Here is a 24750-nt window from a genome sequence, read left to right on the forward strand (position 1 = left end):
TTCTGCTTATGATGAAAATCTTTGCCAAATTCTCTTCAGGATCTCCGTCATACTGCCTTCCCTTTTAACATCCTCCTTACTCTGGCTAACTCTGGTCAGTGTAATCAGCCGGACAGCGACTTTCTCCCACCTTGTTCCCTTTCTCCCGGCTAAGTGGGAGTTCCCCCCGGGGAACTTGTCTTTTTCTTCAGTCTAACTATATGCTCTCCCAACTCTACCTCCCGTTTGTCACTCCTGGGGCCTATGTGAGCTCTCATCAACCCCCTCTCCTAAATCAGCCAGCCTTTTGCCAGAATGACCATTGTGACTCTGTCACGTGTTTATTTCAAGCTAGGTGTTGCTATCTCGACCCCATCACATACTAGGGGACGGGCCCTGGGGATCTCAGACAGAACCATGGCAAAAGGAAACAGGGGAGGCCCTCCAAGATCCTCAACTTCCCCCCTCCTCCTTTTCTTCTCTGCCCGTGTTCTCAGGCCCGCCAGCGCTTCCCCGAGTTCTCCAAGTTCTAGGTAAAGTTCAAGTTTCCCTCCGCCCGCCCAAGCAGGCACTCCTCGGCACGGCCGAGTCCTCCCGAGGGCGTGGGGTTTGTTTTGATGCGGCTCGGAGAGGGGTAGGACCCGAGGTCAGAGATCATCTCCTTTTCCGCTTCCTCCCGGGATAGAGTTACCTGGCCTTGGCCCTGAGTCACCGCCCCGGCTCGCCCAGCCAGCGCAGGGCCCTCAGTTCCTCCTCCGGGCCGGCAGAGGGCAGAGCCCCGCGCACGCGCACTCGGCGTCCCCTCCAGGCACCCGCAGCCGCCCGCTGTACTTAGCAGCGCCTGTGGCGGGCGTGGCGGCGGCGTAGTCGTCGTCGGGCGAGGCGAAGGAGGAGGAGAAAGAGCAGGCCAGTGCCGCAGCTCGGGCTCTCTGGGCGGCGGCGGCGGCGGCGGCGGCGGCGGTCGCGCTCTCCTCGTGTCCGGGGCCTGGCTGGGGCCCCCTCCCCCATGCCCGCGGGCGGCCTATAAGCAGCGCCGCCGGGGCCCGCCCGCCCAGACCCGGAGGAGGGAGCGGCTGAGGCGGAGGCAGCGGTGAGAGCAGCGGCGGCGGCGGCAGTATGGCGGACGACGGGGCCGCGGCGGCGGCTTTGGCCGAGAAGTTCCTGACGCCGGACGAGCCCTTCCCTCTGCTGGGCCCCCCGCGCGGCCCGGGCACCTGCTTCAGCGAGGAATCGGGCTGCCTCGATGTCAGCGACTTCGGCTGCCAGCTGTCCTCCTGCCACCGCACCGACCCCCTGCACCGCTTCCACACCAACAGGTATGGCACCGCCCACCCCGACCCCTTCCCCGGGACCCGGGCGCTTGCTCCTGCCGCATCCCCCAGTCTCCGCCGCCTCGATTCTCGCCCCTTCCCCGGGACCCTGGCACCTGCTTCTCCCCACCTCTGCGTCCCTCCGTTTCCCGGACCCTGGCACCTGCTCGTCGCCTCCCAGTCTTGCTATCACCCCCGTTCTCGCCTCGGCTATCTCCCTTCCCATGGGGAGCCCCACCCCTCCCCCCGGGACCCTGGCACCTGCTCCGCTCCTCGTCCCCGTCTCCCCTACACCCACGGGGGGGACCCTTCCAAACCCCCTTCACGGTCTCCCGAGACCTTAGCTCCTCCCCTCCCCCATTTTATCTCTTCTTTCCCTCCCGGCCCCCGCCCCCCTCACCCCATTTCCCTAGGTTCCTTTCCCCCACGGTGGGCCCCTTGCCATTCTCTGCTCCTAGCAACCCAACTCACTGGCAGAGCCCTGGGTCTCCTCTGCCCTCGACCTTCATCCCCTCTGTGCCTCCTAGGGCCGCAAATCCGGAGCCAGGAGGGATCAGAGATGGGAACCCCGGGGAGGATTTGTTCAATACCGAAAGCCGCTGTTGGAAAGAGGACATTGAGTAGCTGGAAAATGGCCAGAGGGAGCCTGGGGAAACTGAGGGTCTGGGAGGGGAAGTTAGCCCACCTTTGTTCAAGATCACACCTAGGAATCTCCATCCTGACCTGCAAGGGATCCTTGAGACCATACTCCAACCCTCCTCCTCCTTATTACAGGGGAGGAAACTGAGGCCCCAGAAAGGGAAGTGATTTACCCAAGGTCACCCATTTTAAGGAACTACGGGGCCATCTAGTCCACCCCCCTATTTTCCATTCAGTGTTCTGCCCTGCCCAGCTGTTAGCCTACCTCCTCCCCAGCAGCCATCTTTTCCATAGTACATGCTTCGATTTAAAGCTGGAAAGAACCTTAAAACCCTCTAGTACCACATCCTCATTTACACATAGAGAATCTAAGGCCCAGAGACTACATGGCAACTAACAAGTGCCGACTTCTAATCCAACTCCCGAGACTCCAAAGCCAGCATGTCCCCCAGCCCCGGGCTCTTCCCACCTCCTAGATCTGCCCAGGCCCATGGTTGGCCCTGTTGCATGTATTTTGTTCTTATTTTCCTTACTTTTGTATTCCCATTTTAAATATACCCTTTATCCCCATTCTGTCACTACCAGTGCTGAGTCCCAAGGCCCTCCCTTTTGCCACATTTCTTAGGACTTAATTTCTCAAATTCCAAATCCAGTATATAGAATCTCAGAACTTTTGAATCCAACTCTCCATTCCATGGAGTGATTCTCTCTGTGCTTTGATTGAACATCTTCCCTGAATGGTGGGAAATTTGCTGCCTCGGAAGCCGTGGTTGGACAGCTCTAATTGTTAGAAAGTTTTGCCTTATATTGATTTAACTTCTCCCCATTTATTCTAGCTCTATTTTCAGAAACCACACAAGCACCAGTCTAATATTTCTTCAACCTGACAGCCTCTTATAAATATTTGAAGATAGCTTTCGTAATATTGGTAAGGTAAAAGGGAAGGTATATCTATAGTTACATCTCCAGGGCTCTAGTCATTGGAAAGTGCTTTTAACTGAACAACTAATCCTTTTTTTTCTGCTAGAAAAATCCCTACCTCTGAAAAGTACGCCCTTTTGTGTTTATCTTATGCCTAAGGCCTTATCTTAGTCCTCAGTAAAATTCAACAAACATTTATTAAGCAGCCATTTCTCCAGATTGCACCTGGGGAAAATCACCTCCCTTGACTTGCTTCAAAATTATGAATAGTTACTAGGCTCTTTGAGTCAGATACTAGTTTTTAATCTACATTTTATTCTTTGAAAAAGAATAAACATAATTTTTTTAGGGTTTTTTTTTTTAAGCTGCAATTTGACTAATGTCAGAAATCCCTATCAGTTCAGATTGAAAACTGTTCTGCCAAACTTGTTGAGAATTATATGGCTATGGGGGCAGCTGGGTGGCGCAGCGGATAGAGCACCAGCCTTGAAGTCAGGAAGCCCCGAATTCAAATCTGGTCTCAGACACTTAACATGTCCTAGCTGTGTGACCCTGGGCAAGTCACTTAACCCCAGCCTCAGGAAAAAAAGAGAGAGAGAGAATTATATGGATACAGGAGGCACAGGGTAGAACCTTGCTGAATACTCATTCTTGGTAGATAGGAGATGGATGGAGATAGCAGTGGAAACGGAGATTGGTTAAGTAGATGAGAGAAGAATAAGGAAAGAGTTATATTGGAGAAGCCAAGGGAGGAGAGATTCTAAGAGAATGTAGTTGACCATCCTAAAAGCCTCAGAGAATTCAAAGGCAAGAGACAAATGAGAACAAGCCGTCAGATTTTGAGATCATTGGTGACGTTGGTGAGGACAATTTATTAAGTAGTAGGGTCAGAAACCTGGAGGGAATAAGGCATGAAAAGGTGAGTGGGAGGTGAAGAAATGGAGACTAATCTAGAAATGAGATTTAGAAGACACTAGCTAACTGATTACAAAAGAGAGAAGTAGTACAAGAAATAGCTTGAGGTAGCAGGAATGAGTAAGGATTTTTAAGGGAGAGACCTGGGCATGTAGGTAATAGGAAAGGAGCCAGGAGATAAGAGGATGAAGATGAGAGTGAATGATGTAGTGGTCAGACTCTCAGTGCAGATAGAAAGGGATGTTATCAAGAGCGTGAGTGGGAGGTTAGCCAGTTTGGCTAGAATGTAGAGTACCTAAAAGGAATGATGTCAGGTATGTTGGGGGGCATCATTTTTCAGGGGTGCACTGGGTTCTGGAATGCTGAAATTCTGACATGCAATGTACCAGAATAGATGGTACATTAGGTTTGAACCATGTAATAAAGACAACCTCAAAGGAGGTCTGGCAAAAGGACGATCCAGAGGTGGCATCTAGGAGCAAGAAATGTGGCTATTCTTTTTTGCTTAGTGGACCAGGCACATGAGAGGAGTATCTAGAGTTGAAGAGAGATGTATATTCCTGAAGCAGCCAGATTTCTCTACGTATCAGGAAATAGAATTTGAGAAGAGGAGATCTAGGATGAAGAGTTTATTAATGATACAATGAGAATCCCATAGGGCACAGTAGAAATGGTTAGGGGAAATACAGGACTGAAAGGAATTAAGGGATGAGACTATGTATAGTGATAGTAGAGGAAAAGGGATGATAATCTCTCAAAAGATGGCACCTTTGAATCACACTAGATCAAAAGGATATAGGAAACAGCAGCTGGCCAAGGGTCCCACTCTTCAGGGTCCTGGTGACAATGGAATATTATACTCCAGACTCTGTCAGACAACAGGGAGAAATGGTTTGAGCCAAAAGGAGAGTGTGTTAGGGTGATAAATATCTGGTGATCAGGTCTCGTGAGCCTGACTGGCCCTGGGCAGTTCCTTTGCCTTATCCCAAAGCGAGAAAAGATGGTGCAGCCTCAGAAGATACCCTGCATGTGGCTCTTGGTTCTTTGTGGGGCCTGGTGGCTGTTGGACAGGGGAGGCTGAGGGATTGTTACTTATCCTGATTTTGTGTACCCAGGTGAAGTCGACAGTGTTTGCATATGTGGGAGTAAGTTCCAGAGAGGAGTGACCTTCAGATACAGTCCTGAACCTTCAGTAATAACAAATGGCTATTGCCTTGTTTTCTCAGATGGTTTGGCAACCCAGGACAGAGCAGAGATTTCTCCACAAGTAGCAGTAAGTTCCAGGGCAAGGAGAACTTCAAAGGAAAAAAAACAGATACTGGGACAAGAGCCACGTCCAGGCGCCATGGCTCTTGGGCACTCGGCTCATCAAGGCTATTGTCAGGAACATTCCACCCAACATATGGACATCAGCCCTTTGTCACCTCTGGGCTCTAGAGTTCCTAACTTTGGGGTACACCAGGCATGGGATTTTCTTCAGACAGCAGCTAGCAATCTTCTGTGATACAGCTGTCTCTCAGTTGAATGTCTGTGACAAACACAGGGTTAAATCTCTTATTGATGTTACAGCTCTGCCTGAACTGTGCTATTAGCAGGGAGTCTTCTCTGACCTTGACGCAGTTCAGGACCTCTCCCTTCTGCTAAAGATTTGCAGAATAAAGACTCCCACTCTTTTTTTCAACCAGATCTTTTTTTTTTTTTTTTATCAATTACTTTGGGTCCTTCCAGCAGTCCAAGGTATCTCATCTTCCATCCCTTCCGCCTTCTCCCCTTGTACAAGTTGTTTGCTTTTTAGCATACCCAGTGGAAGGGAGCCAAGGATAGTATCAGTTGTAAAGATACAGATTTGTTAGTGAATACATTCCCTCTTAGTAATAAGGTGTTAGGATATCAAGGTCTAAGAAAATTGGAGAGGAGATTACAAAAGTTCTAGTTTTTGTTTCTGGTGTATTTAGCAGCTCTCCATGTGATGACAGGCAAATGAAACAATTTACCACTTTTCCCCCAGTCAACATATATTTGAGTGCCTCCTATATCTGAGCTACTAGTGGTGCTGGATTCTGTGGGGAGCACACAAAATGGTAGCTGTTCTCAAGGGACTAGCGTTCTGGTTGTGGGAACAAGGCACAAATTATGTTGAGTTAAGTAGGCATAATGATAGGTAACATTTATAGAGCTTATATAACCGTGGAAGACAAAACTACCAAAAAAAAAAATGACCAGACAGTAATCCCAGCTCTGCTTGCAATTTCTAACACTTGTTGCCTTAGAGCAGATATTTATTTTGTTCTTGAGGATTTTCAAAATGCTTTACATCCATTACTTCATTTTCACTTCATCAAAACCCTCCGAGGCAGATGCTATTAGTGGGTTTGAAGGTAACTAAATTTTTGAGGTGGCTGGAAGGTGCAGATAGTACAATGGGCCTGGAGTAGGGAAGACCTGAGTTCAAATTCAATCTCAGACACTTATTAGCCATGGGATCTTAGTGCCTTATTTTTGCTGATTATCTCCCGTATATCCAGGATATATCCTCTTTGCACATAGTTGTTTAAATGTTATCTCTCCCATTAGACTGTGAGCTTGAATCTTTCTTTAAATCCTGATGTGCCTGGTACCCAGTAGGTGCTTAATAAATGCTTGGTGCCTGATTAAAACAGAAAGAAGGCATGTGGAATAACAAGCACCTCTAGTTTGCCTGAGACTTTGAGGGATAATGTACAGGGAAGAACCAGAGGAAAAAGCAGTGTTTTGGGAAGCCACCAACCTGGTTTTGAATCTTGGCTCCTTTCCTCACTACTTAGCTGACATTGGTTTTCTGTGCCTTCGTTTTCACACTTCTGATCTTATATAGATTCTCTTGAATCTCTGCATTCTCTGAATCTAATCATCCATTTTGATTGCTTTTGTTTGGAAACCAGTGTTCCTCAAGTTCCTAAAAGGGTGCATATCACTTCTCTGCCAAAACAGAACCCACCTTTAATGGCTCCCACTGCCTGGAGTATAAAGCCTAAATTTGTTAATGCTGGATTCAGGGCTATACATAATGTATTTCCATTTTGCCTTTCCAGGATTATCTCCAGTTTGACCTAAAGGGACTTATCTACCATCTCCTCACCCCTCGAAATATAGTTCAGCTGGGTTAGACTGCTCTCTGAAATACAAGTTAAGCTTTCAGACTTTTACTAGCCTGGTCTCCATCTGGAAAACCCTCCCTCTTCTTTTTTTCCTCTGCCCCCCATCCTTCAAGAGCTGCCAGCCACTCCAAGCCTCCCCTTCTCTGACTAGTTCAAAATTCAATATTTATTAAGTCAGTTAAAAAGGAAATAAAACAGTTCTTGCTTTCAAGGAGCTTATGTTCTACTGGGGAGATTACATCATAGGTATTTAAATACAAAGTAATCTGAGGAAAGAAAGAGCATTAACTGGGGGATGGTGATCTGAGAAAGGAGAGATTGGAGAAACCCCAGTTGTCATGCCCTTTGAAATTGGCACTTGTCTAAAAAGAAGCCCAGAATGACCAAAGTACTAAACGCGGAACCATTCAGTGAACAAGCATTCAGTGAGTGGCTACTGTGTGCCAGGCACTTTGCAAATATTATCTCATTTAATTCTCAACACAATAATAACCCTTCAGTGTAGATGCTATTGTGATGCAGATGAGGAAACTGAGGCAGGTTAAGTGTTTTTGCCAGGCTCATATAGCTACTAGGAAGTATCTGAGACTAGATTTTAACTAAGGTGTTCCTGAGTTCAGGACAAGCATTCTATCTACTGTACCACCTAATTGCCTCAAAATCTAGTTGTCTTCTAAGTGGAGATACCACGGATAATGTTGAGAACTTAAAAGAAGCCAGGAAGCAGAATGTTTCAAGTTGGGAGGACAGTCAGTGAAAATGCCTGGAGCCATGGGATAGAATGTCCTATAATAGCAAGATGGCCAGTGTGTGTGAATCAAAGAGTTTGAGGGGGGGTCTAAGAAGACTAGAGAAGTAGGAGGGGGTCAGGTTAAGAAGGACTTTGAAAGCCAAACTGAAGATATTTTGTATTAGATTCTGGGGCCAATAGGGGGCCCCTGGAGTTAATTGACTTGGTTTGTGCAGGCAAGAGACATAAACATGTTCAGACCTGTGTTTGAGGAAAATCAGTTTGCCAGCCGAGTGGAAGATAGAGTGGAGGTGGGAGAGACTTGTGGAGGGGAGACTACCCGGTTGACTATTGCAGTAGTCCAGCTGTGAGGTGATGGGGGCATATTCGAGAGAGAAATTTTGAAGGTGACAATGGCAAGAATTGACAGCTGAATAGATATTGGTGGGAGGGGCAGGGTGAAAGAGTTAGTTAAGCAAGTTAGGAACAGGGGAGGTTTTGTGGAAGGATAATTCACTTTTGGAAATAATGAGTTCCATAAATCTCTACAAGACTTCCAGTTTGAAATGTCCAATATGCAGTTGGGAGCTGCAAGCCTGGATGTGAAAAGATAGGTTAAGGCTGGACAAATCCATCTAAGAATTGCTTAGAGATGATCGTTAAATCCATATGGGTTGATGGGCAGCTACGTAGTGCAATGGATAGAGTGCCAAAGACTCATTTTTCTGAATTCAGGCACTCACTAGCTGTGTGACCCTGGGCAAGTCAATTAACCCTGTTTGCCTTAGTTTCCTCATCTATAAAATGAGCAGGAGAAGGAAATGGCAATCCACTCAGGTATCTCTGCCAAGATTTGCACTCTCACCCACTGTCTGCTCCCTAGAGTTGCTCACACTTGAAGACTAATGTTTTTAGTGTACATACCTTGCCCTTCTGAGTGTCAGGGATCCTGTTGCTTTGCAGTATTCTATGTTAACCTTCCTTTCCTATCTGAGGGAGATGAAGGATAGCTCAAGGTGTCTGGGGACATTCCCGTCTTCCTGGCTGCCCAGTTTTGCCATTTTCAAAAGCATTTGAGGTGCTATAGAATCATTATTATTTGTTCCCCCTTTACACACACACGCAGACGCGAAAGAGAAAGGACCATCATGGAGCACTTCAGTGCAGTCTTAGGCTCTGGTCCTATTTCAGATATTCCAATGGAATATCCTAATTGCATCAGTCTGCATTATTAGTGCTCAGTGCCCTGAACTTGAATCTCTTGATTTCTTTTCTCCCTTCAGCTATCACTTTTTTTTAAAGTACTCTTATGTACTACATGTTTTATTTGCCAGGAAAGATTTTCTAGTGTAAAAGAATATCACCCCTAAAACTATTCTCTTTATTTCTCATGTATGTATGAATCTTTTAACATTAGAAAATTGTGAAAACTGTGTAGAAGGATTGTACCTTATTTACAACTCATACAGCCAAGGCCAAAGACACTTTGCTAGAGCAGTAAGAACCAATTCCTTCCCCCCCAAACAACAATCTGTGCTATAGTTAGTAGAGATTTATTATCCCCATTTTGCAGGTGAGGAAATTGAGACTCAGGGCAAAGTGACTTGCTGGTCATATAGCTTGGAAATGTCAGGACATCAGTCCAGGTTTTGTGATGAATTCTGTTTTGACTACCACACTGCCTCTTTTCTGTGGCTTAGGAATTTTGAAACTATGGATTAATAATGATTTCATACAGGCCTTCAGAGAACTATGTGCTTTTCATACTCCTGCCTATCTACAATGAAGAAATTAGGTCTCAGAACCTAATTGATTGATCATACCTTGAAAGATTCAGCGGCCCAGCATGGATAGCTGCTCTGTCATTCCTTCTAAGGTTGTTCTTTAGTTCATAGCCTACTGTTTAAAAATGTCCCAAATAATTTCATGTTAAACTGCCACATCCTCAAAATCTCTCCTAAGGCTGTCTTTACTGTTCTTACGGCTGCTAAGAAGATTTCTTTTCCGGTAGCTTATTGAGTTAAATACCACCTCATGAATTTTGCTTTTTCATACATTTGGAACTCCATTTTATATGTTCTTGATTTTTATTTTCCCCCCAAGGCAATTGGGGTTAAGTGACTTGCCCAGAGTCTCACAGCTGGTAAGTGGTAAGTGTTTGAAGCCAAATTTGAACTCAAGTCCTCCTGACTTGTATCCACTGTGCCATCTAGCTGCCCCCATTTCCATTTTAAATAGCCTTGCCTTTATAAGTTTGTGGCTTAGTGCTCAGCACATGCTGCCCATTCCCTGTGGGTTAGTGACTGACAGAGCATTAGACCCCATCACAAACTTTTACTAGTTGATCCTCAACCCTTTGAGAGGGAAAAGGAAAGGGGACTGAAGTGATTCTGAGCAGAGCATTAGGATACAGTGTTTGCTTTTAGGTGTCATAAGCCCATTGATGGCAGGAACTATTCCCTTTTTGCCTTTGTATTTCCATTGTCTAGGTACTCAGTAAATGCTTGTTGCTATTGCTTATCTAGCCTGTAACCGTGATCTCTTTTTCAGTTTTTTAGTTAGTATTAGATGATTTTGATGATTACTCTTTTTATGTTACAGTTGAGATCTGCTAATTCTGGGCCTTCATTCCTACTTTTTTCCATCATATTCCTCCAAAATTCGATTTAGTTTAGTTTTATTTAATATATTATATACTTTTTATTGTTAAGTATTTCCGTTTCTTTAATGATTCAGTTTTCTAAGTAAGCCATTAAGATCTTCTGCAAATAGGGATAAGTTTTGTTTTCTTTTTGCAGATGTTTATACTTTTAGTTCTTCTGTTGCTTTATAGCTGTGTTTATCTTTTCCAGTTCTGTGTCAAATAATAGTGGGGTGCGAAGCATTTTTGTATTTATTTTTTTAAACTGGAAAAAGTGGTATGTTTGTCTTGAGCTTGAACATCTTTTCATACTTTCTGATTTTCCCTCAAATTTCAGTCAGTATCTGTTGAGAAGGGGGCCTCCTTTGGAATACAGTAACATATTATAAACAAACTCTCTAATTCTAGGACTCGAGCTTATTACAAATATTAACTTCACAGCATCCCTACCGGTAGGTGGTAAAAGGAAAGGAATTTGCTGACCTTGCTGTGCCTTGTAGTGAGTCACTAGCAAAGCTGTGCTTAGAAATCACAAGTTCTTCCTTAGAGTCCCTATGGTTTCACTCCGACTGTGCCTGTTTTTCATAGAAATTCTTTTTGTACAAAAATGTTTGCACTCTGGGGGCATGGAATTCATTGTGTTTTTTTTCGGTGGGGGGGATTGAAATAGTGAAACAATGCATTGGGAGCCAGGGTTCTAAGACTAATCCTGTTACTGACCAATTACTTGGGCAGGGTCACCCTTTTCTGATTTTGTTTTCTCATTTTTAAAATGAGATGGTTGGACTTGGTGACCTCTAAGGCCCATTTCTAACTGACAGCTATGATTTCATAATTTGCTTGATTTCTCAATTGGTGCATACCTCAGTTTCCCCTCATAATAATGTGCATTTATTAAAATCTGAAGATGATCACATTCTAAATTCACAGGTATCAAGGAAATAGGGTTTATGTTTTTGCATATAAAACTTTTTTTCCCTTCAGCACTTTTAGATGCCAAGTTCACTTTTTAGTGATGAATCTTTTATGAAGGGGGTAAATTCTTTTTGTTTGTATTTTTATTATTAAGAATTTGACAAATATCAACAAACACAAATGTTTCTTTATACAAAAAAGATCACGAGGGGAAAATCTGAAACAAGGCTATGATTAAAAATTATCCAAACCTATGTTTTGAAAATAAAAAAGCTTAAAAAAATAAGAAAAAAATTAGGAAAACAAAAAAAAAATATCAGGGAGAGTTGTATCTGACTTCACTATGATTATATTACATATAGTCTGTTTTTAAAAATATCTCTTAAATTGAACCCAGTAGTTTCATTGTTACCTTTTGGGTTTGGGTCCTTTAAACTCTGAAGTCAGGTTTTTCCTTGACTGTGCCTACCTTAGCCTAAAAATCCCGCATGTGGCTTCAGTTCATCAGACGTTGGTCTGTTGTGTATAAAGCTGTGGCTGTTTGTGAGATGCACACATGTGTGTGCATATCTGTACTGAATTAAAATACTGCTCCTTTTGCTGTAAATGGTTGCTGCTACTCATTTACTTTTTGTTGGGTTTTATACAGGTGGAACTTAACTTCCTGCGGAACCAGCGTAGCGAGCTCAGAGTGCAGCGAGGAGCTCTTTTCATCAGTTTCTGTTGGTGACCAGGATGATTGTTATTCCCTGTTAGATGACCAGGAGTTCACATCTTTTGATTTATTCCCTGAAGGAAGTGTCTGCAGTGATGTCTCTTCTTCTATTAGTACTTACTGGGACTGGTCAGACAGTGAGTTTGAGTGGCAGGTATGTTTTTTTTTTTTTTTTTCTCTTTATCAACAGGCACACAAAATATGATTCCCTTGATGGCACTTGCTTTTCACCTTAACTTCAAACTTGAGTTCTTCTGGTGTCTCTTGAATCTGAGATCCTAACCTAATTCAAGGATGTAATCTTTGTAATTTTTATATTGTTTGATGTTATAGTTATAATGATAGGACTATATATGGAATCACTTAGGCTAAGGACCACAGATGAGAATTATGTGAAAATAATAATTATAATAGCTCCCATTTTAGGGCACATTGAGATTTGCTAAGTATTTGATATGTTATTACATTTGATTCCTACAGCATCCCCAGAAGATAGGTGCTATTATCATCCCCGTTTTACAGATGAGGAAACTGAGACAGACTAAGTTAAAGTACTTGAGAGTTTTTGGATCACCTAATGTGCAAAACAGTATTAAGTAGAATTGGAGCTAGAAGAAGTCATGGAGATGCTGAGTAGAAGAAGCAGAGTTTCAAACCATGTATTCTGACTCCAGCTCCATACAGCTTGCTTGCCACAATGCCACAATGCCACACTGCCTTTAGAAGGCTTATCACTTGCTGAGGTTGTTACAAGGACCAAATAAGATGATGTATGTTAAGCATCTTACAAACCTTCAAGCACCATCGAAATGTGGGTTTTCATTAAAGAGAACTAGAGCTGAAGTCAAACTCCCTCAAATTGAGGCACCTGCCTCCATTGGGCAAAATACCTCATCTGCTCCTGAGCTTCATCTCTGAGAACTTGGGGAGTGGTGATGATTATAGCTAGTCTTTAACACTTTAGGCTTGCAAAGCATTTCTTTTTCTTTCTTTCTTTCTTTTTAAATTAATTTTATAATTATAACTTTTTTTTTTTTTTTTTGGAGGCTGGGGTTAAGTGACTTGCCCAGGGTCACACAGCTAGGAAGTGCTAAGTGTCTGAGATCACATTTGAACTCGGGTCCTCCTGAATTCAAGGCCGGTGCTCTATCCACTGCGCCACCTAGCTGCCCCAATTATAACATTTTTTGACAGTACAGATGCATAGGTAATTTTTTTTACAACATTATCCCTTGTATTCCCTTCTGTTCCGAATTTTTCCCCTCCTTCCCTCAACCCCCTCCCCTAGATAACAGGCATTTCCATACATATTAAATATGTTATAGTATATCCTAGGTACAATATATATGTGCAGAACCGAATTTTGTTGTTGTTGCAAAGGAAGAATTGGATTTGGAAGGTAAAAATAACCTGGGGAGAAAAACAAAAACAAAAATGCTCACAGTTTCCACCCATTTCCCAGTGTTCCTTTTCTGAGTGTAGATGATTCTGTCCATCATTGATCAATTGGAATTGGATTAGCTCTTCTCTATGTTGAAGAAATCCACTTCTATCAGAATACATCCTCGTACAGTATCATTGTTGAAGTGTATAATAATCCCCCAGTTCTGCTCGTTTCACTCAGCATCAGTTGATGTAAGTCTCTCCAAGCCTCTCTGTATTCCTCCTGTTGGTCATTTCTTACAGAACAATAATATTCCATAATTTACCAGCCATTCTCCAATTGATGGGCATCCATTCATTTTCCAGTTTCTAGCCACAACAAAAAGGGCTGCCACAAACATTTTGGCACATACAGCTCCCTTTCCCTTCTTTAGTATTTCCTTGGGATATAAGCCCAGTAGTAGCACTGCTGGGTCAAAGGGTATCTTGCAAAGCATTTTAACCTGTGTTATCTCATTTAGTCTTCACCACACTGTGAGAGAGAGGTGCTATTGTTATCCTTGCTTTATGGGGATGAATCTGAAACTAAAAAAGAGGGTCTGAAAGCTACTAAATGTCTTCTTCAGGATTCAAACTCAGGTCTTCCTGACTTCAAGTCTAGCTCTATCCATTGTGCCATCTTTCTGCTAGATGTTGACAAATGGTTTTGGCCATAGTACTGATACAGGAGGCCTTAACCTTTTGCTATGTCCTGTACCCCTTTGGCAGTGTAGTGAAGCCTGGGAATCATCTTCTCAGGATTTTTTAAATGCCTAAAAATCCATGAGATGCAAATAATGAAATAGTTGGCAAAATATTTAAAAAAAAAAAAAGAAATCCACAGACCTCAGATTATCAATCCTTACACTGAGGAAGAAGACAGTGAACTGGGGAAGTGACCACACTGATGAAATTTTAAACTGTTGTCATCATCCCTGTACTGTTTCTTTTGTCTCTGGAGCACATGAATCTGTTTTGAGAATGTGGCAAGCATGTCCTGTTATGTGGAGCATTGTGGTTCAATTCCTGATTTAGTTTGTGTGACCCTGATCAGGCAAGTCTCTTCACTTCTTCTTTCCTCATTCCTTATATGTATGATGAAGAGATTGGATTAGATATTTATGATCTCCTTTCTCAAATCTGTAGAAAACTGAAGTCCAAACCGGTCACTTACTTTCCCAGGATCATACAGGTACTAAGGAGCAGAAGTGGGAATTGAAACCAAGTTCTCTGACTTCAAATTCAACTCTCTTTGCTGCCTGCCTTTCTTCCCTTTGTTTCTTTAAAAACTTATTTATTTTCAGTACCAAATTCCCGACCCCATCCCTACCCATCGAGAAGGCAAGAAATGTGATACCTATTATTATAAACATGAAATCATGCAAAGCATGTTTCTGCATTAGCTGTGTTCCAAGGGGAAAAAAGCAAGAAAAACAAAGAAAAAAATGTTCGAATCATCAGTTCTTTCTCTGAGAGAGTGAGCATCTTTCATCACGAGTCTTTTGGAATTGTCTTAGATCATTGTATTAATCAGAGTAGCTAAGTCACTCACAATTAATCATCTTATAGTAGTGCTGTTACTATGTACAGATGTTCTGATTTTGCTCCCTTCACATTGTATCTTCCCCCCCATAGATGCTCTTTTTTATCACAAAAACTTCCCTTTTTTCATATAAATTTCATTGTTATTTTCTCGTGTTCAACAAAGGGGGTTCCTTTGTAATTGTTTGACATACTATTAAATACAATCCATTAATTTGGTGCATGTTAATTTTCCTGCATTAATCAGACCTATCCATGAACACCTGTTCCTTCTTACCATGGCTTCCACCCTCATCTGGGTTCCTGAGACCTCAGGTTCTTGTTGCGCATTATCACTTATGCCCCAGTCCTTTTGTATTACTACATCTTTCATTAAAGACTTCTCAGTAGTTATTTTTATTTTATTTAATCAGCTGTGATGCTTAAATTGTCACAACTTTTCAGTTGCTCCTTTTAAATCATTGTGATTCTTGGTTTTTTCATACTCCTTTTTTCCCCCCACTTTTTGTATATTGATTTGTTTTGCCGAACTGCTTTTGTTTTGCTTTGTTCACTGTGTAGAAGTGAAGAGAGACATATTTGGAAGTGAATGTGACATAGAAAATAAAGGACTCAACAAATAACATTTTAAAAACCTTGAGTATTGAACATCGATACCCCCATCTAAACTTTCTCAGCAGCTATTAATATTTAAGTTGCTTAACTTTTATGCATGAAGTATAACCATTTTTTAGTTACCACCTCTGAGATTTCCCATTGTGGTTCTGCTTTCTTCTGTTTGCATTCTTTCAGGAAGGTTTTTCTGGATATCTTTCTTCCTCATATATTGATGTTAATAGTTGTGTAATACTCATATTCAGTATTCAAGAATATTCATAATGTTCATAGTGGTCATCTAACTTAACCCTGTTATTTTACAGATGATGAAGCTCCTGTCAGATGAGATTAGGTGATGCTCAAAATCATCCAGGGAGAAGGGGCATTTGAACTCAGCTCACAGGATCCTAACTCTTGAATGAGAAGGGACTATAAGTCATAGGGAAGAGGTCATAGAGACCAACCCCCTCAATGTGAACAAATTGAGTCTTAGAGAAATGGGGTGACTTACCCAAGATCCCATAGGGAATAGCAGGTGGTCAAAGCAAGCTGTAGAATGTAGACACTCCAATTCCAAAGCCTGTACTCTTTCCCCTGCATTAGGCTGCCTCTAGTAGGACCTCACACTGATGTGCCACACTTGGTCTGTTTCATCCCTTATCATTGCATGTTTCTGTTGCATCCAGGTTTTTGGCAATTACATATAATGTTGCTATGAACATTTTTGGGACATAAAATACCTTGATTTTTTTTTTTAGCTACACTTTCAAGGTACATTCTCAATAATTGAGTGATTGGTCAAATAATATGATTATTATTATTTTTTATGACTGATGCTCAGTGCTGCCAGATTGCTTTCCAAGAAATGCTATGAGTTTGAGATTCTACCAGCACTTAAACTGTTTCTCCACATCCCCTGTTTGCCCTATTTCTTTCTCTTTTCCTTCTTTCCTTTCCTTGTTCCCTTCCTTCATGATTTCCCTCCTTCTCTTCTCTTCCCGTCTTTTCCCTTTCCCTCCCCTTCCTCTTCTTCTTTCCCTTCCCTTCTAAATCGATGAGTACAAGTTAGTATCTAAAAGTTGCTTTCATTTGCTTTCTGATTGTTAGTTGGGTATTTTTCAAGTAAGAAAATGTTTCCTGTTTGGAAATTGTTTTTATTCTGGAACCATTTTCTATTGTGGACTGCGTGCTGCTGCCAATTTGATTTTTTTTTTTGTCATAATGGTATATTTATATATTTTAGATATCCTATATTTTTCTGTTAGATGTCTAAGATAGTTATATATACCTTGCATATTTCATATATACTTTAAATATATATGTCATATATATCTATTTTGTGTGTGTATGTATCTTTATCTGACATATATTTGTATGTGAATATGACTATAAATATTTCCCCCAATCTATTGATTAGAAGAGAGATACAGGGAGAAATTTAGGCCATGAAAAGATTATTAATAAAATTTTATTATAAGCAGTATTAAAATTATTGATCTATATTATACAAAGCATATATTTTAATATGATTGAGTTTATATTTTAATATAGTCAATTTTATATTTTAATTTAGTCAAGCTTATCAGTTTTATTGCTAACATTGCCTTTTTATTTGTTGAATTTTTTAAAGTTCAGATTTCTACAATTCAGATAAATATGTCATTCTGTATTCTGATAGTGGTTTTTTATCTTTAAGTCTATCACTTTGCAGGAAGTCACTATGTTTTTTTGCAAGATGTGAATTTAAAGCCCTTTCCTACCAAATTGCCAGGCAATTTTCCCAAGTTAAATAGTGAATCCTTTGGTCACTTTTTCTTTTCTGCAGGTTCACCAAACACTAATGTTTCATATACATTTGGTTGGCTATCCCTTTCTCAAAGCCATATTTAAAATTTTTTCTTTTAATCATTTTATTTTTCCCACTTATATTGGAAAAACAATTTTTAATATTTGTTTTTAAAATTTTTTAGTTCCAAATTTTCTCTCACTCCTCGTTCTCTCATTGAGAAGGCAAGCAATTTGATATAGGTTATATATGAAGTTATACAAAACATATTTCCATATTAGTCATGTCTTAGAACAACAACAACATAAAAAACTCCATGAAAAATAAAGTTTAAAAAAAAAACAAACACAACAGTATGCTTCCATCTTCATTCAGTCTCCATCAGTTCTCTCTCTGGAGGCAGATAGCATTTTTTATCATGAGTCTTTTGGAATTATCTTGGATCATTGTATTGTTCATAATAGGTAAGTCATTCATAATTGACCATCTTTGTAATATTACTGTAACTGTGTACACTGTTCTGCTTCTTTTTACCTTTTTTTCTATCAGTTCATATAAGTCTTTACAGGTTTTTCTGAAAGCATCCTGCTCTTCATTTCTCGTTGCATAATATTATTCCATTACAGTCCTATACCATAATTTGTTCAGCTGTTCTCCAATTCTTTACCCCCACAAAAAAAGAGATATTAGAAGTATTTTAAAATATATATCATTTTCCTTTTTAAAAAAAATCTCTTTGGGATACAGACTTAGTGATAGTGCTGGGTCAAATGATATGTACACTTTTATATTCCTTTGGGCATAATGCACTACAGATTGGTTAGATCAGTTCACAAATCTATCAGCAATGCTTTAGTAGAATGGAGTCGCAAAGAAACCCAATTACATTGAAATACAGTTCTCACAATTTTTTTTTTTTTTTTTTGCGCTAAGGCAATTGGGGTTAAGTGACTTGCCTAGGGTCACATAACTAGGACATGTTAAGTCACAATTTTTTAAAACAAATTTATGTACCCTAGATTCAAAAACCTTGGTCTATAATTTTGGTGTGAGGTTTAGAACTCACTACTGGTTTTTGATCAGGACATTATTTTAAATTTTTTGAATTGATATCTCTTGGTTATATTGGTTTTCTTTGCTTCAGACTCCCTAGTTTAAGTATTAGAGCTGTTTGTTTTATAAGAGGAGCTTGGTAGGGATAATCTTTTCAATTTTAGAGAATAATATGTAATAAGGATATTATATTTATCTTCTTCAAAGCTTTCTATGTCCCACCCTTAGGGCACTATTCTTTTTTTTTCCACACTTATTTTCAAAGAATAACTTGCATATGATATTAACAAATCAAACTACAGCAACGGGCTCATTGAATAACCACCTTATATTTCTTGTTCAGGTGTCTGAAATTTTGGCTAAAAATTGATATTCTGAGTTCCTTTATTTGTCATTAGATTTATCTTGTAAGCTCTTTAACAACAGGTGCTGGTTCTTTTACCTCTTTGCATTCTAACCTTAGGGAAATACATGGCACATAGTAGGCACAATGTTTATTGAGTGATTGAACTGATTTTGTTTGCTCAGGCCCTTGGTTCCTACAGAACTGAAAGTTTGGCTCTTTTTTTTTTTCCCATTTTGAAGTTACCAGGCAGTGACATTGCAAGTGGAAGTGATGTATTCTCTGATGTCATCCCGAGCATTCCCAGCTCACCGTGCCTACTTCCAAAGAAGAAAAACAAACACCGAAATCTTGATGAGCTCCCCTGGAGTGCCATGACAAATGATGAGCAGGTAGAACTCTCTTCTCCATTTGTAATTAAAAGGTGAAGGTCAGTGGAATATCTCTCTAAAGGCGGAGTGCGCATGTAGGCACTCCAAACTCAAATTTGCCCTTAGAGACAGCTTTTTGTTGTCCATAGAGCTTTCAGGCTTTCAGAGTGCTTTGTTCACAACAACCTTATGAGAGCCTAGATATCTGTGGGAGGTGGGGAATGGGGAGTGGGATGGAGCTCTACCTGACCTCTTCAAGCAAAACATGGCAATGAAAAATACTTTTTGAAATGTGACACAATATCTATCCATGGATTATATACTAAACATGAACAGGTTTTAGTAACGACACTCTTTTTCATTAAATAGGTTGAATATATTGAGTACTTGAGTCGTAAAGTCAGTACTGAAATGGGTCTTCGGGAACAACTTGATATCATTAAAATTATTGATCCCACTGCACAGATCTCCCCTACAGACAGTGAGTTTATTATTGAACTGAACTGTCTCACCGATGAAAAACTCAAACAGGTATGTGAGGGGAAAAAATTCATGTCTGTAGATGTAATCAGAAAGAATCACAAATGGTAATATGCAAAAGGTCAGATTTCTGTGGAAATATACATGAATGATTAAAATATTACAATTGATATGACAATTATGCTTTTAGATAGCACATTATGGTTTACTAAGTTGTATGTACATGTCATTTGATCTTTACTCCAGGGCTTTAAAGTCGGCAAGTCAGATAGTATTATCTCCCTTTTAAAGATGAGGAAGCTCAGAGAGATTGACTGGCACAAAGTCAGATGTGTAGTAAGAGGCAGAGCTGAAGCTTGCCTTTTAATTTGGTACCTTTTTTATATTAATGGTTCTCAAATTTTTTTTGGTCTCAGGACCCCTTTATGCTGTTAAAATTTTTTGAGGGCCTCTCTTCCCCGTAACTTATGTTTATGTGAGTTATACCTGTCAATATCAGAAATTTAAACATCTTAATATGTTTTTACCTCAAAGACCCCCCCCCCAAAAAAAAAAAAATCTCCCAGGGCAACCCTTTGAGACCACATTTTGAGAATTACTGTTTTATACCACAAACATTAGTCTCTGATAATGCTTTTATTTTTTGATCATCAAGCTATGTGTTAGGTTTTTTTTTTTTTTGAAACCTCAAACACTCATGCTTTTCTTTTTTCTACTTTTTCTGGTTTTAAAAATTAACCTCTTCCTTGGACGTGCCTAGCACATTTGGCTAAATACACACTGGGATGGAAATCTGATTTGATTTTGTAGTGGGTTGATGAAAGGTCATTGAGGGCCCAGACTTAAACCATTTTTTCTCTGTGTACTTCAAGGTGAGAAATTACATCAAGGAGCATGGGCCTCGCCAGCGGGCCACGAGAGAACCCTGGAAGAGAAGCAGCTATAACTGTGGCAGCACCAGCGGTGTGAGCGGCGCCAGCGCCAGCAGCAGCAGTGCCAGCATGGTCAGTTCTGCCAGCAGTACTGGTTCCAGTGTGGGCAATTCCGCTTCCAACTCAAGTGCCAACATGAGCCGGGCACACAGTGACAGCAACCTATCTACCAGTGCAGCTGAGCGGATTCGAGATTCTAAGGTAAAGTGTCCCATTGGTAAGTGCAAGGGCCTATTGTGGTTTTGGTAGTTAGTAATAGTACCGCTGTGCCCAAACTTGGAACTCATTGAGATGTTTTGCAAACTAAGTTCCAAGGATAGGGGCTTGGCTGTTTTGTTGCACGAGCTGGATGCAGTGTTAAAAATCGCATGTTCTATGGAGTAGACCATTATTTTTCATGACACTTGATAATGTTGTTTTCTACAAAAGAATCAGGAAAATGATTTTTTGTCCTTAAGGGTTTATTACCTCACCTCCATTGCCACATTTTTGAAGCATCATTTAAAATAGAGATGTCAAAATATGTTGCATGGGCTACAGCCCACAATTTTCCAGAGATCCATCTGAACCAAGTTAAAATGACATTGGGAAATATTTAACAAAATAATTAGACATACAATAGAACAGATAAAGTTGTCGTGGTTTTCTAAGTATGTGGCTTGTAATATACTTTCAGCAACCCCTGTTTCTATTTGAGTTTGATACCACTGGACTAGAAAACAGGACTTTTTATTTTAAACTATTTTTTTTCAATTAGCAAGCATTTATTTTCTCCCCCTTCCTCCCCAATTGAGAAAGAACAACACAATCCAACAAATAATTCAGTCAATCAAAACAAAGTCCTGCATTGGTCGTGGCCAAAATCATATGTCTCATTCTGCATTTTGAGTCTTTTACTTCTCTGTTAAGTGGTGGCCATCATCACGGTTCCTCTGGAATTGTGGTTGGTCATTGTATTGTTCGTAGATCTTTCAAAATTGTATATCATGACAGTATTCTTATTTCAGTTGTTTTCCTGATTCTGCTCAATTCACTTTGCATCAGTTCATTCAAGTCTTCCCAGACTGAGTAAGGGAGTGCTTGGCATGCTGCTGAAATTCCCCTTTTCCCTGCTCTATCCACCATGTGAAGATATACCAGTGCTCAGGTACAGGTGGCTCTGGGTTTAGTGCTGGAAGGTGCCTGCTTCTGTCACCTCTACAGCTAGAAAAGGGACCTTGGAGGTTATCGAAGCTGGGGAAACTGAGGAACCCAGGAAGGGGAAAGGACTTGGCCAGGAAGTATCTAAGGCTGGATTGGGACCCAGCTCTTGGGACCTGAGCTCTACTCTTCACCACACCTGCCTAGCCATGTGATCATTTTACCTCACCAATGCCCAGAGCACCTGCCTCACAGCACTGGGCATTAAAGAAGCTAATATATAATTTATAAAGCTAATATAGCTTTAATTATAAAGTTAATATATAATATTTACATTCTGTAAATGTCGGTAACTATTATGATGTTCTTCCAGACAGCAGTTTTCAGGTTTGTTCAAATGCAAACTTTGTAGAAATACATTGTCCATTATAAGCAAAGAGAACTGCTGAAAATAGAATTAGTGTTTCGGAGGGTTGGACTATTTCTTGAGGTTCACTGTTCAGTCAGTGTCACCATGGAACATGAAATGTGGATGGTGCCTTGGCAGAACAGACTGTCCCACACATGGCCTCCTTATTCTCCAAGGGCCCTGTCAGCTTAGGTCAGTGTGCTTACAAACTTGTATGCTAACTGCTTGTTTGTATAGGACACACTTCCTCCTGTGTGATTCCTGCCTGACAGAATTCTTTTCTCCCTCAGACTTTATGTCTACAACTTTATGTATAGTTTTTTTTTTTCCTGACCTTAACAAACAGAAGTCACGTTAATAGAGTTCTTTAATGTCTCAGTGGGGTTTTGGGGTCCTTGCCATGGCAACAGAGCCTCAAGCCTGGTTCTTGAGCATGGAGGTGTTCCTCCAACTCTGGAACCAGTAGAGAAGATCCCCATGGTTCTTGGAGGCAGGACCATAGCTAGCTTTGTAGGAGAAGGGTCCTGATTCTTTCCCAGCCTGAAGGCCAGTTCCAAGGTACTTATTTCCACCTGCATTTAAAAAGCCTCCTCTATGTCCAGTCATCCAGAGCTGTAATGGGACTAAGTCTGCCCTCATAGGGATGACACATGCTAGTCAGTAAACCAAGCCGAGTAAATTGGGGAGGAAAGCAAATGTGAGTGTTGTAAAGAGGGAGGGCCAATTGAGTTACCAAGAAAAACTGGGGGGTGAAGAGAATCTGCAGAGGTTCCCGGGAGTAGGGGCTGCCTGATGGGAGCATCAGTAATGTTCATTTAGCTTCTTTGTTAGTGAGCCTTAATTACATTTACAGAAAAGTTCATTTAAACTAGAATTAACTGAGTCCTGTTACTAAGTAAAATTACCAATTTACCTTCTCTTTATCTAAAAAGGGAGGAGTGTTATTAGTCAAATACCATTTCAACATAGCCCTGGACCACAGCTGAAAAATAGCTTTGTTGGTTTTGTTTTTTTTCCCTTCCTGTCATGAACAGAAAACTAAGTGACCTATGTATAATATTATTGTGGTGACTTCAAGTATAAGTTCAGATTTTTATCTATCACCCACTGTTTTTACAGGGAATATAGTTGTATAGTTCTAAAAAAATTTATTTTTCTAAACAAATTGCATCCTTTTTACTCTCCAAAATGTAACCACCACTACATTTCTGTGGTATTTCACCTGTGTACCAGCTTTCCTCAACATCTGGCATTAGGCAGTACATAGGGATTCTATTTGCCCCAGTGAAATTTGTCCATTGTGGGGATTTCTTTTTGGAAACATTGCCGGGGCCCTAGGAGGCCTTCTATGAGGTTTTGGGGAGAAGGATTCCAAATGTAAATGAATGCTTGAGAACATCCTTGACAGTTTCTTGGTAATTTTATGCCTCCTGGTTGCCCAAAAAAAGAAAACCATTTTGGTCCCTTTGAAAAACAGTCTACAGGTAGTCACATCATTTCATTCACTTGTTCTTCAGAAGGTTCATCTTTTATCATTTCTTATTGGGGCACCCAAAAATTATCCTCTCATTGAGTTTTAGCTTCACAAGTTCTTAGAAAATGTAGTTTTCAGATAAGGAAAACCTATTTATTTGATCCATTTTTCACTGGACAAAGTTTTAATTTTTAATGATAAGTAAGGTAACTTTCAGGACTAGCTGCCAGCTAGTTTTTCTTTATCCCTCATTCTTTTTGAGAATCTGTTCTTTCTTTGAGGTCAGTATTTTTGGATATATTGTGGCTTGTTTTTCTGTTTCTCCCAATCTCACTTATAAATAAAATGGCATTCTCGGAGAGGCACATTGTAATCCTAATAAGAGAGCAGATCCCCACACAGATGCCAAAAATGACTTTCACATGGAATGTTTCAGGGAGAAGTTCTGTTTAGAACATACTTTGGTATCCTCTTGCCATCCTTCCTTTTTTTGGTCTGGAAGCTAAAAATACAGCTTTTTTGGATGTATTAAGACCCAAACAAGCTCATCTATGTCTTCTTGAGTTATTAACTGAAGCTCTTTGAACAGAGAGTGATTTCCAATAAGGGATCAGTCACCACCTGCATAGTCTTATGCTGAGCAGCCTCATCCTTAGAATCAAAACCATCAGGTTCATCTTTTTCCATTCAGATTCCAAGTTTCTGCAGCAGGTAGTTTGCTGTTTAAAAAAGATCTTATCCTATTATATTTAGCAAAAATAGCAAATTCTTTTGAACAGTCTTTTTGGGTTTTTTTCCTCCAAATTTAAGGCACCTTAAAAGTCAAGTGCTGAGATCCATGGATTAAGTCACTCCTCTGAAGTTCTTTAAGGTTTATCTTGAGTGTTTATTCTGTAACCTCTACTTTCCTAACTTGGGAAATAGGGAAAGTTCTTGAGCATTAAGTGCTAGGGCTTCATCCACAAAGTCATCATATACTTCTAAAGCATAGGGAGGATTAGAGTAATGCCCACAGTATCTCTACAGCACAAAACATTTGGGGACAAACTAGAGGAAGAATATTTACCAAATGATGTCTACCATACAGCCACCAGATCATTTTAAAGCATATTGAGAGTTTTACTGCCTGACTAAACTCATGCGAATGACCATGGCCCAGCCAGCTCTGCCATATAGCATGTAAATTCTGTCTTTCTACCAGTGACTTCTCTCCCCACAAAACTATACTTCATTACTGCTTCATATTATATAATGTATATCACAGTTTACTTGTTAGTCCATAACAGTGGGTGCTAGAGA

The 24750-nt window shown here is 40.7% G+C and overlaps 1 protein-coding gene across 1 annotated transcript in view; it reads left to right on the plus strand.

The window, feature by feature from the left end:
- Positions 1–829: 829 nt before the first annotated feature.
- Positions 830–24750, plus strand: part of FAM199X (family with sequence similarity 199, X-linked) — a 38085-nt gene continuing 14164 nt past the window's right edge. The window contains exons 1-5 of the mRNA XM_074278026.1: positions 830–1295; positions 11837–12056; positions 18888–19037; positions 19386–19547; positions 20369–20629. Coding sequence (XP_074134127.1) covers positions 1096–1295; positions 11837–12056; positions 18888–19037; positions 19386–19547; positions 20369–20629 — 993 coding nt within the window. The 5' untranslated portion in view covers positions 830–1095. The remainder of the gene's footprint in view (positions 1296–11836; positions 12057–18887; positions 19038–19385; positions 19548–20368; positions 20630–24750) is intronic.

This window comes from Sminthopsis crassicaudata, chromosome X (genome assembly GCF_048593235.1).
Source record: "Sminthopsis crassicaudata isolate SCR6 chromosome X, ASM4859323v1, whole genome shotgun sequence".
NCBI classification, from domain to species: domain Eukaryota; kingdom Metazoa; phylum Chordata; class Mammalia; order Dasyuromorphia; family Dasyuridae; genus Sminthopsis; species Sminthopsis crassicaudata.